This window comes from Pelobates fuscus, chromosome 3 (genome assembly GCF_036172605.1).
Source record: "Pelobates fuscus isolate aPelFus1 chromosome 3, aPelFus1.pri, whole genome shotgun sequence".
In the NCBI taxonomy this organism is placed as follows: Eukaryota; Metazoa; Chordata; class Amphibia; order Anura; family Pelobatidae; genus Pelobates; species Pelobates fuscus.
In genome coordinates, this window is record NC_086319.1 from 36,704,376 (window position 1) to 36,720,971 (window position 16,596).

The 16,596-nt window shown below is 34.8% G+C and overlaps 1 protein-coding gene across 28 annotated transcripts in view; it reads left to right on the top strand.

The window, feature by feature from the left end:
• Positions 1–16,596, top strand: part of NRCAM (neuronal cell adhesion molecule) — a 209,345-nt gene that overhangs the window by 163,298 nt on the left and 29,451 nt on the right. For 16 of the 28 annotated variants that reach the window (XM_063446890.1, XM_063446889.1, XM_063446896.1 and 13 more), the window contains 11 exons: positions 1,688–1,744; positions 4,914–5,025; positions 7,264–7,448; positions 9,593–9,724; positions 10,340–10,483; positions 11,784–11,892; positions 13,040–13,206; positions 13,298–13,445; positions 13,849–13,973; positions 14,713–14,742; positions 15,719–15,820. In XM_063446890.1, coding sequence (XP_063302960.1) covers positions 1,688–1,744; positions 4,914–5,025; positions 7,264–7,448; positions 9,593–9,724; positions 10,340–10,483; positions 11,784–11,892; positions 13,040–13,206; positions 13,298–13,445; positions 13,849–13,973; positions 14,713–14,742; positions 15,719–15,820 — 1,311 coding nt within the window. The remainder of the gene's footprint in view (positions 1–1,687; positions 1,745–4,913; positions 5,026–7,263; positions 7,449–9,592; positions 9,725–10,339; positions 10,484–11,783; positions 11,893–13,039; positions 13,207–13,297; positions 13,446–13,848; positions 13,974–14,712; positions 14,743–15,718; positions 15,821–16,596) is intronic. The other 12 variants (XM_063446894.1, XM_063446907.1, XM_063446908.1 and 9 more) reach the window with 2 other exon arrangements.

Sequence of the window (16,596 nt, forward strand, 5' to 3'; positions counted from 1 at the left end):
CTTTAAACACGGAGTGTGTCCTCATGTAGACCATTGCATTTATGGACACCAAGAATTCCTTAACTAAAGCTTTGTGTTTTAAGCGACTTCGGGTAGAAACAACACTGCAGAAAGTAAATTGTGTATTTTACTATAAATTGTTAGCTGATCGAGAAGTTACACCTTGTTTCCAGAATGGTATAATATGACATTTATCCGACCTTTGTATGTTCTAGAGCAGAATATAACATGCTGGCAGTAGGGCAAATGTACTAAAAAATGGAAACTCAGTATATACGTTGATATATTAGGCACCATCCTAAAAGTATGAATTCAAACCAGTCTTGATCTTCGGCCTATTTCATATTCAGAATGATCTTGGCAGGTGATAAATAGATTTCATACATTTGGCATTTTTGCTCTTTTGCATATTTTCACTAAGCTAGAATTTGCAATATTTATGGTTCACCACTAAACCTCTCGTGTTTAGTTGTCGTAATTAAGGTGGCAACTTAACACAGGAGGTTAAGTGGTGAAAATATTGAAACTCATGTCACATTTTACACTGACATTTGAGGTTAACTGAATCACAATTTCCACTGACTGATACTGGAAACCGTGCTAGTCTCCTTAGCAGTTGTGGTTGTATTGGAAATGTAAGTTATAACAACATCACAACTACTTGCTATTAGAATCTTGAAGAACCAAAACAACTTTCCAGTCGCTTTCTGATTGTAGAGGATGTCGGAATCCAAGCTGATGTGGATGACACATCCCTTAACGTCTGTCCAGACTAGAAATTGTTAACTGTAGCAGACAACATTTTAGCAGCTTCACTTGATATACTTTACTAAATATTCTTACAAATGCAATCTGCTTTAAAGAGAACGGGATCACTATTACAGCGTTATTAACCCCTGAGTGAGAATTGTCAGGAATTCAAATTTTAGAATAAATTAGCTGAATTGGATGCATAGCTGACTTGGAAACTTTTTCCAATTTAACTACTTTGAATTGCCAACAATTCTCACTTTAGTGAACAACTCTGTTTATGTTACCTTGCAGTCTAGTCGGGGGTAATCTAATCCAGTGCATCTATAACCATTTGTTAAGGAGGACCAATGGTCCAGTATTTCTGGATTACTTTGATGTCTCCCAATGAGGATATTGATAAAAGCTGTTTGACTGGTGATCTTTCATGACCGTCTTTATGGAAATATGTTACCTCCACAACTACTCGGTGACACTTGATTACCGTAAAAAGCAGCGCTTGGCAAATTCTTTGATTGTTGTTCATCATCGATGAGGCTTCAACTGCTGAGACTTTCTCTCTGTTAAGCAACCAGGGAAAACTCTCAGTGCATTTCAAAGTTACAAGAACAAAGGTTGCAAGAACCTCCAGCAATATCATTTATTTGTTGTATTTGTCTCCAGTTCCTCTTGGTTTGTGTGAAAAACTCATATATATTTCATATCTTTTTTCATTTCCTCAGTAGTATTAAGAATTGTTGTTATGTTAGATCTGCTCAAGTAACTGTAAACAATTTTTCAAACGGTTTAATATCCAGTGTTCTCTTTGATTTGACATGTACAATTACAAATTAATTTTAAAAATAGCAATTTGTCCATTTTAGGTCCCTAAAGAGCACTGGTTATCAATAATTGTCTGCATAATTTTAAAATAATGACATTGCTTTATTTATTTCAGTGGATTCATTGAATGATACTATAGCTGCTAATTTAAGTGACACTGACTTTTATAGTGGTGAGTTTTTGGTAAAAATAAATAAATAGTATTTAATACTAGTATTAGTGAACTAACTTCACCTTCTTATCTACTTACCACTTGGTCACCCTACTGCTTCTTTTTTATCAACCCTCAATCTATTTTATACTAATTTTAATAATTTAAGTTGTTTCTCCATCAATATATCGACTTTTAGGACATTACATATACTTTGCATGTTTCTATTTCATTAACCTTTTCAGTTACAAAGTGTAGTCGAGAAATTAAATTTCTCCAATCTCTAAAATTCATAAGCTGAAAATGTTACGAGAACTTTTTGTGGATGATTCATGACAGTCCTGACATCTTGTTTCTCCAGAAGGGATTATGATTTATTTTCATTTATTTGGCACTTTAGAATGATATTTATCTGTAGCTTTCTAATTAGTCTGTAATATTTCTATTTGATGATATGATCACTACATGACAGATGATGTACTAAAAAAGTAGGGCTTGTCTAACATTTTAATAATACGAAATATGATAAATACCGACCTTCATGGATTTTCCACCACTGCTCATTCATAATTGCATAAATTCTTTATTTTATTTATTAAAAAATAAAATATGTGCATAAAACATTGAAATAAAGATTTAAAAAGGCAAATAAATAAATAAATAAATAAATAAATCTTCTAAGCGACATACTGGGGGAAGCTCATCAGAGCCACAGCATGTCTAACGACTTGTCATGACAGGATTAAGGGAGAAATATGGGGAGATTTGTTCTAAAAAGTGGTACAAAAATGTAAACAGGGAGGGATCATTGTCTAGCATGTTAAGGACATTACAATGTAAATGTTCAATATATGTATTCTTTATAGATACAATTAAAATGACATACTCCAAGGGAAAAAAATAAATACATCTTAACTGTTAATGTATCCATTGCAGACGTAAGACCAACTTTATAACTAATTTAGTAGAAGAAAGAGTTAACTCCATATACACCCCAATAATGAAAGCTGATTTATTTGGGTTAAAAAATATATATTTAATATAATATTAATTTATTCATATTATTTATTACATTCATAATACTTTATTAATTTAATTATTGTTTTAACAATTTGCCCAATGGCTAATTAAGAAGCCAGGGGGTGAATATTGCGGATTTCTTTAAATTTACCCAAAATAGCTAGTGAATGCATTTTACAAATTTACCTCTGGTGTTTGATAAATGAGGAAAATGTATATTTTAAATAGGATTTGCATTTAAGAATTACTGATTACTCCGGGTGGTACTGAGTTAGATGACTCATTCAGTTGAAATAATTGCATTTTCACTGGATTTTAGTAAACATGAGAATTGTAAATTTTGTTAAAATGTAGTCATTGAGTCGGTTACTATTCCAAATGGTAATTCAATGCATCTTTGAACATATAGAAGCTGAGGTATCTATAATTTGTCTGATGTAGCCAAGTGCAACTTCCATCATCTCCCAATTACTGTCTTGTTTGCAGTGGTCAAGTGATGACTATAGGGTTTGCGTTGCTTACTTCGTAGCAGTTTTTACAGACTTGAATAGATGAACTGCTTTTAAGTAAGTGGTGTAATCTTTTACTCTGTTAAGAGAGTGAGACCATAATGCATAGTCCGAACAGTCCCCAAACAAGACCAGGTAGAAAGAATAGAAACAGTGCTCTCTTCATCGTCTGCCCTCAGTGGGCTGGAGTGGATGATTGACAGGCAGCCTGGCATGACCTGCCAGTTCTTTTGGGTGTACCCATTCCAATTTGAGGTAGGTCCACCACTTTGGATGGGACCAGTGACGCAATTTGTGTCACTATTCTGCCCACTTTTGTCTTGCGCATCGTGTTCACAAGGCACAGATGTTGGTGGTATCACTTAATGTGATGCCTAGGGATTAATACTCTAAAGTGTGCATTGTCAGGAATTCCTAATGAATACAAAGTAAAATTCAAATGTTAGACTAAAATAGCCAACGCAGAAAAAAATCTCCAGTTAGCCATGCTTTCAGCATGATTACTCTGGCCTAAAATTTCAAAATAACTTTGTATACAGTTTGCAATCGTGACAATTCAGACTTTAGTAAACAGCCCTGTCACTAGTTTATTAAATGACCCCAATCCCTAAAATGTTTGTATATTCGATTTGGTTAAATATTCTATCACAGTGCTATTGTATCATAGAATGTACCATTCGGCCCATCTTGTCTTATCCAGTTTCTTTGTATCCAGTTGCTTTAGCATTTAGTATATTATACGGTGTAATGATTTCAGACCTAAACCTGAGCTATACTGTAAAGCTATGACGACAATTACATTTTCACATCCCATTGAATAATGTATATTTCATTCAGTTTTCAGGTTTATGATATCATTTGTCTTCTATGTTACTTTTCATCAAATAATAAGGCAAATGCACTTCCATTTAGTACTAATTGTTACACAATGTCTATCAAGCAATACATGTACATGCTGAAAAACACTTCTTAATTTAATATTTTAAAACTGCTAAACTGAATCCCATTAGGATCCTTTTTATTTCAGACTTGATTATGACACCTTCTGTATTTGCATAATACGAAAATATTTGGTGATAGATAGATAGACAGACAGACAAGCAGACAGACAAGCAGACAGACAGACAAGCAGACAGACAGACAAGCAGACAGACAAGAAGACAGACAGACAGACAGACAGACAAGCAGACAGACAGTCAAGCAGGCAGGTAGGCAGACAGGTAGACAGATAGGTAGACAGATAGGTAGGTAGATAAGTAGGTAGATAGATAGAAAGGTAGATAGATATACAGTGAGACAGACAAACAGACCGATCAATAGATAGATAGGTCTCAAATCTTTGCAAACATTTTCCATAAATAAAGCATAGGGATCTGCAGGGTGTGTGATTAATATCCATTTATATTCATTATCTATACCAGAAAATGTTTTTTTTTTTTTCAACAAAGAGATGTTGTGAAATAAAAAGTTTCCTAATACATGTCACTTAGCATGCCTCCAACATTATTTGTTTATCTGCATTGCTTTCTAAAATCCATTACATTCTAAACTAGCAACATTTACTTGTCCCTTTGTCATTTAACTACACATTAACAGAAAAAGATGGAATACTAAAAAAAAAAATACAAAAAATAGTCTAATGCTTTTTTCTTCCCGTCCAGACAGTCCAGCCGGAGATAGGCGCCCAAGTCTTTTGGTTCCTAAAGGTCCAACAAGTAATAAGACAGTGCTCCGAGGAGAGGTTATTCTCTTGGAATGTATAGCGGAAGGATTGTAAGTAATAATAATAATATGAAAACCTGAAACCAAGAAAGTTACATTTAGCTGCAGCTGATTGATAAACACTTCCTGGGGACACTGTAGATATCACAATCGTCTGTCTCAATGGGGATCATTTTATCGATTTTGGAAGAATGAAATGGTGTTACCCATTTATTTGTTTTTTTTATGCAAATCTGTAGCTACAGAACTATCCTGTTTGTTTTGCCATCTGACTCCTATAATGCATTGTCCAATATGTGGGTCTTTGCACTCATAAAAGGATTTTGATCCTAAACCCAACCCAATTCATGACCTGCGCCAAGTGGTTTCTTTTCTTTAACCTGATTGGTAAATATGGACAATATAAATATCACTTTTTACCTGAAGCAGCAAATATGCATTAAAGCTGACGTGGTGTATTAAGAATTGTGTTTAGAGCTTGTCAGTACAAACAAATATTCTCCAAGAGGAATGTTCCATATTTCATATGACATGTTTTTGACTGAGAAATTATATATTTTTTTAAATTAAATATTCCACCCCCTATCCACTTTGTGTGTTTATTGTATTGTCTGGACTATAGAAGTTTAGGGTATTTTTAAGCAGTTTTTTTCAACCTTACATCAGTGAGTGGCTTAGATAAAAAAGTTAATGGTGCTATATTGCACCAGGTCAGATAACTCCCATTGTTTATTTATAGTCAACTATAGAGCAAAACAGATTTATTCCATGAAGATTTCCAACCAGCACGCCTAAAAACCATAGATCTCGTGACAGGGCATAATGTTAACATGTATTAGTTGATGTCTACCTGATCTCTCCTAAATGTGTAAATCAATGCTCCTTACAGGACTATTCAATATCTATGGGATTATCAGTTCTTTATTTTTCATTAAATCTCAAATATAACCTTACATTAGCTGATTCATATTAACACTTAAATAACCTGCAGGCCCTTAGTTCATTTAATTAAACCATTTTAATTAAAGCAAATTGATTTTCCGACTCACATGTGGCAAAGCCACACAAATAATATAACTCCCATGGCACGACTAATGGATCATTTTTATTAATAGTTAAGGATACTTTTTGGAATGCTTCATTGCTTGACTTTTGTTTATGCCATTTATAATACCTCACATAAATCTCAGTTTTGGACAAATGAGAATATGCGCTACATAAAAATGAGCAATCAATACAATCCTATGGATTTCTATGGAGGTTATTTAAAATGAAAATACATATTCACTTTGCAGTAACATTGCAGACAGCTCGTTAGAATGTAGGTGGTGGTGATTTATTACGCCTCAGTGAATGTCATTTCATGCCAGTTTCATGCTATTATTCAGAAAATTCCATTGAAGGTTGACAAGATTACTTTTGGAGCCATAAATTATTTAAAACAATATTTGGAAGGATGCCCGGATTTTACTTTACCATATATTGCTTAGCAAATTGAATATATTCTTCTGTTGATCAGATAATTGCTGTACAAAAAAAAAAGATTATTTATTATAATAGGTTTTTTTTTTATTGATAAGTAATATAGAAGTGCTTTGGGAGGAGGAGGGGTTTAACAATTGTCATCTTTATTTTTCAACCTAACACATGGGAGGTGAAAGGTGGATAGTTATTAATCAGAGATGACCCAGCAATTACCTCTTACTACACCCCACAGACTATCGCAGCTGCTAGCATACCAATTAAAAGGCCATAATAAATATAGAAACTCTTTATGATATATGTGATCACTTCCCAATACACAAGCTTGCTTTGTGTCTTGGTAAATTTTCATTTTAATATTCTTAGAGTGTTTCCCAGAAAGTAAAAGGTGGCCTACACCCAGCATCTTTTATTGCTCTTTTTTAAAATCGTGCAAATATAGTATTTTTTATGTCTTTTATGTCTTTTAAAAGCTTCTCCGGAAAGCAAAACAGAACCATTACGGTACCAAACTGGTCCCTCTGGTCACTTATTGGCGTAAAGGAAAATTAGATTTCTTCAGCAATTAATTACTTATTCATGTGATTCATGATATTTTAATCTAGATTTAGGGCCGACTCCATTTGTCTAGAAGTGCTTATTCCTGAGACCAGGAGCATTGGTCAAGAAATGCCTTTTCTCATATTTTTAAGGTGTCGATGAACTGTCAGATGTGTTGGCTGCCTTATAGGATAATATTTTGCATTGCACTATTTCTTTGTGGTTTTTTTTTTCTTTCTAGTTCTAATAATTCCAAATAATTTACAGGCCCACACCAGAAATTCGCTGGAGTAAAGAAGGAGCAGAGTTGCCTAGCAACAGAGTTTTTCATGAAAATTTTAATAAAACATTAAAAATCGTCGACGTCTCGGAGGCAGACTCTGGAAAATACAAATGCACAGCCAAAAATGTGTTAGGGTCCACTCACCACATCATCACAGTCATTGTCAAAGGTAGGTAAATGGCGTAGTGGGAATTTCATATATGTCTCAACTGTAGAACAATCTCTGCAATATCTATCATGCCCAAAAATGGCATGCTGTATTTTCCACGTCAGTTATCCTTGGCATGCCCCAGAAATATCTGTATCATGTTAATAGATATGCTACGTAACATAAAATCATTATGATCATCAAAGAAACCTAAACAATAAAAAAATTATTAAAAAGAAATATAGGTGAAATACACGTAATATATTCTATTTATCTCTGCAATAAATTATTGCATTTTTATATTTTCTAATTATTAATAACTATGATGGATATGTAATACATATGATCATATTTACATACATACATACAGAATATAAACATATGCATATACTTTGTATCAATAATTATTTTAAAGACTTGATATATTCATATTATCCTATAAACATTTTCTCTTTTTATTCTTATTAACTTTTCCAGCTTCGGCCAGATATATTAAGCTCTATAAATGAAGCGAGGCTTAGCAAGTCATAATTTTCCCGAGTATATTATCCTTTTTGAGACTAGTGTTGGAGATGAGGCTGGTTGCCATGGTAATCTGCAGTAAATCTTTGCTATTCTTGTCCAGATGATTTACTCTGTATTACAAAAAAAATGAAGAAAAAATCCCAGCTATATACAGTATTCGCATGGTTTCTTCTCGTGTAAACAGAATAGATTTGCCAAACACGCAATGCTGCGATGGTTGAAACATGAAAACCCATTAGCAAGATGTCTGATTTTTCTTTTTGTTGCTTTTTAAATATATATTCAGTAGCTGAATATCACTGAGGACAGCTTGACACTGCTGGTAATGTGAACCAAAAGGAAATTCAACATACACAACAATATGGGCTTATTCTTAAAAAAAAATAAAAAGAACACTAAGCATTTGGAATACAAATCTTTATTCTTAATTTTAAAATGTCCCTGTCCCTAGTGGTATTAGGTCACCTCCCCCCTAGTTTCGCATATACAGGTTTAATAAAGTTTCTTATTTACCTTGTTCCAGCAAAAAAGCTCCCTCTGTGCTGCTTAGACCTCCTTCTTCAGCGCCTCCTCCGCAACGGTCCAATCCAATGCTCCCATTAAAGGAGCACTGGTGACCTAATTGGAATATGTGGCGAGTTCCGCAATAGCACTCAAACTTTTCAATAGGAAAACATTGAACCAATACTTTCCTTTAGGGCTTCCACATCATGTGAAAGAGTTTTACGAAGACAGTGCAGAGGAAGCACCTCTACAGGCTGTTATACAGACAGCCACTAAAAGTGGAATTAACCCTACAGTGTGAACAACAAGTAAAATGCAGGCAACAGTAGCTTTTTTTGGAAAAATAATTACCATAATTAATTTTCATTCCTCTACAATTCTGTGTTTACTGAATAAACTCTTGTGGGAATTATTTTAATAAAGAATGAATTGCAGTTAACAGAAAACTGAAATTTAGGTGAAATCTCTAAATTGGAAACATTTTGCTTATCAGTTAATTTGACCCAAGTTTTGTATATGGGTTTTCAGTTCCTCACAATTCATTCGGTATGAAAGAATCATTTTTTCTGTATTGAGATATTATCTGATAATTGTAAAAATAAAATAAAAAAAATGTTTTAGTTATGTAATAAATATTTAAAGTAATATTTAGACAAGTACTGCATATGCATTGTGCACATTAAAACTCTCAGACACATCGCCCTAAATTAACATTATCTGCCGTATGTAATAATAATATTTTACTATTTTGACATTTTTCTCTTGGTACAAAAGTTCAGGGGAGGGGTTCATTTACAGATAATTAATTAAAATAGTCTTTGTTTTGTGCAATAGCTGTCTGATAACCCATTAATAAATAGTCTATAAAACTAGATCAGATCAGATATGATGATAAGTGAGGGGTAAATATCAAAATAAATCCAAACAATTGTTCAGAAACTTTCCTAATCCGGACACTGACACAGAACACTTTTTGGTGACTATTTGTGCTATTTGTGACCACTCTTTCTCCACTGATAATCTTAACTGTGACTAATCATTTGTTAATGACACAATTGTACTGAAGTTGGCAAATCCTTCTCAAGTAACCATACATTGTTAACTTCATCATTTTATACATTTTATTTTTATTTTAGCCGCTCCGTACTGGATAACTGAGCCTAGAAATTTGGTATTGTCACCAGGAGAGGATGGGACACTAATCTGCAGAGCAAATGGAAATCCTAGCCCAACTGTTACGTGGCTCATCAATGGAGTTTCTATTGAACGTAGGAACATCTAATATATTTCTGCATTTTTAGTAAATTATTCAGGCTCGACTTGTTTCCTATAAGGATGTATTAAGAGTTTTACGTCACTAATCGGCCTTTTCCACTTTACGCCAATTTGAAGCAAATGTAAAGACAAGTGAATAAGTGTCTGCCTCTGATCTGTTGGTAATTTGTACCATCTAGAATGGAAGCCTGGTGTTAGTTACTGTCTATCGTCTAATTAATCTCTGCAGGAGATGTTAGAAAATACAGCAGCTGCTAATTACCAGTCACTGACAGTGACATTATGTTGTGTGTCACCAACCTTACTGATAGTATTTTTTAAACATTACTGATTGTTGGAAACTGATTGTAACAAGCATAGAAACATGTCCAAAATGTATATTTGGTAAGTTTAAAAAATGTTTTTCAAAATCATAAACAGTCTGTATTCTATAAATACAAAAACTCAAAAAGAGTGAGTGTGTTTTAGTGCGTTTTGTCCATATTCTATATTTAATTAATGTTAAGTGAAAGTAAAATAAGCACCCTGCTACTGGTTGGTAGAACAACCATGAAAAAAATAATAATATTTTGTGTATGATTTTTTTAATGCATTTTGTTTTCCCACAGTGGCTCCTACTGATCCAAGTCGAAGGGTCGATGGTGACACAGTGATATTCACTAATGTGCAAGAACGAGCCAGTGCTGTGTTTCAGTGCAATGCCTCTAATCAGTATGGGTATCTGCTTGCAAATGCTTTTGTGAATGTACTTGGTGAGACATGATATTTGTATAATTGATTTTTTTTTAAAAATGGCAACTCATGGGTATGAAATCTAAAATGTGATTTACCATTTTATTTATGTTACATTTATGTGGACAGTCTACTTAGGAATCTTCTGTGCATTAAAACCATCTGCTTAATATCATGTATGCCCCCCTTGTGCTGCCAAAACAGCTCCAATGCTTCCAGGCATGGACTCCACAACATCTCTAAACATGTCCTGTTGTATCTGGCACCAATATACAAGACATTAGCCAACTTTAAGTCCTACAAATTGCAAGGTGGGGTCTCCATGGATCAGATTTGTTGTTCCAGCATATCCCACAGATGCTCAACTGGATTGATATCTGGTGAATTTGGAGGTCAAGGCAACACCTTGAACTGTTTGTCATGTTCCTCAAACAAGTCATGAACATTTTTTGTAGTATGGCATGGTGCATCATGCTGTTAAAAGAGGCCTTTGCCATCAGGGAACACCATTGCCATGAAGTGGTGTGAAATAATCTCTAGATAGGTGGTACTTGTCAAAGTAACATGCCAGAACAAGGTTTCCCAACAGTACATTGCCTAGTGCATAACACTTCCTCCGCTGGCCTACCTTCTTCCCATAGTGCATCCTGCTGCCATCTCTTCCTTAGGTAAACAATGCATATGCACCATATGCACCAAGCCAGAGAGTCAGTTCTGAATCTCAGATCCCCATTTAAGGCACTCTCAGTGGTGGACAGGGGTCATCACGGGCACTCTGACCAGTCTGCAGATATGCAGCTCCATACATAGCAAACTGCAAGGCACTCTGTGTTCTGACACCTTTATCTATCATGGCCAGCAATGCATATTCTGCTATTTGAGCTACAGTAGCACTTCTGTGTGATGGGCTAGCCTTAACTACTTACATGCATCACTGAGCCTTTGACACTAATGACCCTGACACTGGTTTACCAGTTGTCCTTTATTGCACCACTTTTTGTAGATACTAACTACTGCATATCATGGACACCCCACAAGATTTGCAGTTTTGGAGATGCCCTGACCCAGTCAATTAACCATCACTATTTGGCCCTAGTTAAAGTCACTCAGATCTTTTTGCATGCCCATTTTTCCTTCTTCCAATACATGAAATTCAAGAACTGACTGTTCCTTTGCAATATTTTTATTGTTTTCCTACAATCCTATATTCCCTTCAATAGTTGTTCTCTGATTGTTATTATTCTTATTTTTTTTTCTCATATTCCATATCTTTTGACCTTGTTGTTAACCAGACTGCCATACTAACTTGTTATCTTTCAGCGGAGCGCCCACGAATTCTTTCTTCACAAAAGGTCTATCAAGTTATCGCTAATCGAGCAGCCTTGCTACACTGTCCTTATTTTGGTTCACCTATTCCTGAAATTGAATGGTACGGCAGCACTATTTACTGATTGGCTGTGCTTCATCATTTTATTTGAGCTTTCTGATCAATGATATATTAACATCACAAAAGAATATGCATGTTTTAATGTTGCTTATCTATGTGATAGTTTTAAAAAAGGAGGCACACACGTATACCTTATGGATACTCCAAAACTCCTGGGGAAGCACTAGTTTTAGGTGATTAACCTGTAGTCCTATTTCATCTTACATGTTTCGGAACAGCATACCCATTTACATGAGACTGCTTGCTGGCATCTTGAATTAAGGTACCAATAACCAGATAAGCTTCCATGAGTTAAATTTGTAAGTTGCCGACCTAGGTGAGGGAGGAGAAATGTACTTGCCTAAATTGATGCAGCACTTAGGTGTGGAGATGATTGGTGACAAGCAGTCTTTTAAGGTTTGAACATAATCAGAGTCCCAATAACTCTCACCGATAGATCCTATGGATGCTAGACTTAATGCTATTTTGTTTGCTCTTCCCCACCATTAGTGACAGAGATAATACACACCATGCAGGTAGTAGCATACCTTCATATGATCTGACTTTACATGTCAATAGACCAGGCTAATCTCTCCTAGCTACTGTAGAAAAATAAAATAAAATTTGCAAACAATCAACAGTGATGACTGAGCATCTGTGAGTTGGGCATATAGGTAGTTGACCTTGATATTTATTAGAGTTGGCATCTACATAATCTAGTACTCGTCCTAAGAACATGATAATACATATGTAAGTAAAAAATGTACATATATGACTTTGCCTCAAGATATGAGAAGTGATATGAGGAGTGTGTGTACCTGGACTTGATCTTTATTAAACATGGCACATGTAGCATATAGTGCCCACTGACCTAACACAAGCTTTCAAGATTCACACAGATCAGCTTTTTGCATCTCTCCCTCCCAGTGTGCACAGGTATTAGATAAGATAATGGTAGTGGAAGTAGAAAAGATGTGGAAGTTTATAAAATGTTTTATAGAATATACAAGTATTTTGTAAATTTCCTAAACCATTTCTGAATGTACACTTTAAAAAAAAACATGAAACTCACAGTATCTCCAGAAATCAAACAAAACATGTTTAATAAGAAACCAGATTTTGCAACTGAGTAGGTCACTTTATTTTTCAGGTTTAAAGGCATGCAAGCCAGTGTTTTACATGGAAATGGCTATGTTTTTCATCAAAATGGAACATTGGAGGTTCCAGTGGCCCAAAAAGACAGCAGTGGAACATATACTTGTGTGGCAAGAAATAAGCTGGGGACAGATCAAAAAACAATTGAACTTGCAGTCAAAGGTAATTCAAAATTGTAATAAACATTAAGATGTGGATCTGTAATAATCTCTACATGGTGTTTATTTTTTTCTAAATGAATATTATTTTTCAGATCCAACTATGATCATTACACAGCCAGAATACAGGGTTATTCAGAGATACGGTGCTGCGTTTTTTGAATGCAAAGTAAAACACGACCCATCTTTAGTTCCGGTGATAATATGGTTGAAGGACAGTGGTGATTTGCCTATCGATGAAAGGTACAGTATGTGATGTGAGCAAACTCTGATCTTGAAATTGTGTTGTACAAATGAATATATAATAAGTAATATGGATGGAGAAGTACCAGGTTTCTACTGTCTATGCAGTGTAATTTATGTCAAGCTTTGGACTTAATTTATTGATTTTATTGAAGTGTTAGCGGACTCTCTCAGCTAATGAATGATGTCCAAAGTTCGACAAAATTTATACTGATAAGACAGAGTGGGAACCTCCACTTTAGCAATATCACAGACTACTGAAAGAAACAAGGTCAAGCATTTAAAAAACAATTTAACTCATTACTGTGGGATGGCACCAACTATAGCCTTTTAAAGTGGTTATAGTGCTTAAACTGCCCTTTTAAAAGCAAAAAGTCACTCTAAAAGACTATTTTTTTTGCAGATACATGGTTGACAAGGAGCGACTAACCATCAAGAATGTAACAGATGTTGATGAAGGAACCTATACCTGTGTAGCAAACACTACCCTGGACAGCGTCTCAGCTAGTGCAGTGCTTACAGTTGTTGGTAAGAAATATTTCAACCAATCAGTTCACCAACCTTGTGTATGATAATTTGCCCTGAATTGCATTGCTCTCTCTGCAGGAGTTCAGTTTGATAATACTCCCTTAGAACAGGGGCTTGCAACCTCTGTCACTCTAGATGTTGTGGACTACATTTTCCATAATTCTATTGCAGCCATACTGGTGGGAAAGTATCAGGGTAGATGCAGTCAGTACACAACAGCTGCCGTGTCAAAAGTTGGCCACCATTGCCTTAGGATCCAAGCAAGATAAACTAACTGAGTCTCATGGAAACTGTTGTTCAAAAATGCCTGGCATGCAAAGGTTAACCATCATTACTCTAAGCAAAGATAATACCATCAGTCGATGTACTTTCTAGCATATGACTTGACCTTCTCAAGTGTTCGCCACTGTCTAGTTCTTCTGCACATCCTTTGCCACAGACTTGGACTCTTCCAGTGTTAGATTTCCAAGTTCATCAATTCCCATTTTATTGTTAAAGTCCTATAACATTTCATACCGATTGAACTACTCATAGCTATAGAGTATGCTCTATGAATTGTCAGTAGTGAATTTCACATTTTAGCCCAAAGTATTCAATATACGTTATCAGTTTTTGTCCTCAAATGTGAATTTCACATCCGACAATGTTGCATGATAAAAAGACTGAACTCTGTGTAAACAGCGTTGATTTTATTTCTCTTTGTAGTAAACTAATATTTCTATGTTAATATCCCTTGCAGCAGCAACTCCTACTCCAACTGTGTACCACGGTAACGAACTAAGCCATTAAGATGTCCCCGCATAAAACATATCTCACTTTTACCATTTCTGTTCATTTGTAGATGAGAAAAATGCATGACTGCATTTACAATATAATATATGCATTTTTAATATTACTTTTTACATTGTGCATGGTGTCTCAGCTTATTAGTGTTTTTTTATATTATTTATATTTATATGCTCTATCTATCTATCTATCTATCTATCTAACTCACAAACATGTTCATTTAATAAATGTGATAAATAATGCTGTGTTTATGCAATTATTTTTCACAACACAACACTTTTTTCGTTATTGGAAAGGCACATTTAAACACAATTTTTCATAGTCATATTTATATCACAAAAAACCATATGACATGTACCGTAGATGAAAACGATGTTCCGTGTAAATGTAAGCACTTTTAGAACATCGTGTATAATGTATACCTCCGTAGCTTTAGTCCTCCATGACAATGATATATTTATCCTTCAAGGATACTATCATTGAAAAAGTTGTGTTTTTAAACTGTAGTATACATTTGTTTTCGGTATACAGTGCTGTGTGGTATATTTAGACTAATAGTGTTGTGTTCATGGATATTCTTTCTAAATTTGTCAATTCATCTTGAGCATCATAAATTACATATGGACCACAATATGTGGTGATGTTCGCCTTTAGTGAGACAAAGACACTGATATTTCCTGTGCCATGCAATAGTATGTTGTTTGCATTGTTTATCACTTTCTGGTAAAACTTGTTCAGGAATATTATTTGTGTGTTGTATTGTTGTGTTTCTTTGAGTTCACAGTGTTGGTATTTGCCATTTCATTTCTATAGCATGTGAATGTATCCATTTTTTTCTGCACATTTATTTGCAGAGATGCTTGACAGATATTTTTTTTTTTGCAATTCGTGTTAATCTTTCTCATTATGCGAAGTGAAATTGATTAATTATGCTGTGTAATGAAAATTTTTTATTGCAGATCGTCCAAATCCACCTTCTGACTTGGAATTGACTGATCGTCTTGACAAAAGCGTGCAGCTAACTTGGGTGCCCGGAGATGACAATAACAGCCCTATTACAAGTAAGTTCCAGCCCCCATGGGTACTAAGTGACCTCCAATTATATAGATATTGCTATAAAAAAAATGGAAGAAGAATTTTAATAAAAAAATATAATCAACTTCAAGCAGTCAGCAGCTATGGTTGAACCCCTCTCAGAACAGGAAGAAGCTCCACTATTCAAAAGAATCAAAATCAGGTTTGTGAAACCTGCCATTAAACCCCTTTCCAGCAGTGAGTTATTGGATAAGTAAGTTATCACCCAGCTGCAGTTCCTATGGTCCGATATAATGAATGGAACTGCAAAATAAAATGACAACACCTGCTATCAGTCTAAACACAATTCATAGTGACATAGTGAGCTGCAAAACCTGCAGGAGGGATGGAAAACATTAGTTATGAAGAAAGACTAGAACTGGATTTGTTTTCTTTAAAAACATCCTGAGAGGGGCTATCGTAGCATTATATAAATATATACAGGGTCAGTACCGTGTTCAGTGTTCACTAGTGGGAATATAAGACAAACAAGAGGTCAGTCATTGAGAATGGAAGGAAATAATTCCTTACAGGATGAACAACAAAGCTGGGGAATGATCTACCTTAAGAGGTTGTGATATCAGATTCTATAGATACAATAAAAAAAAAGGCTTGAATGCTTTTTTGCATAAACAGAATGTTGAAGAACATGATTGATATGTCATGAAGGAACGTTTTTAAATGTAGGTAGTTTTAGACAAAGCACTCTTGTGATTGAAGAAATGAGAGGCTAGGAATTGGTGGAGAATGTTGCAGATGATGA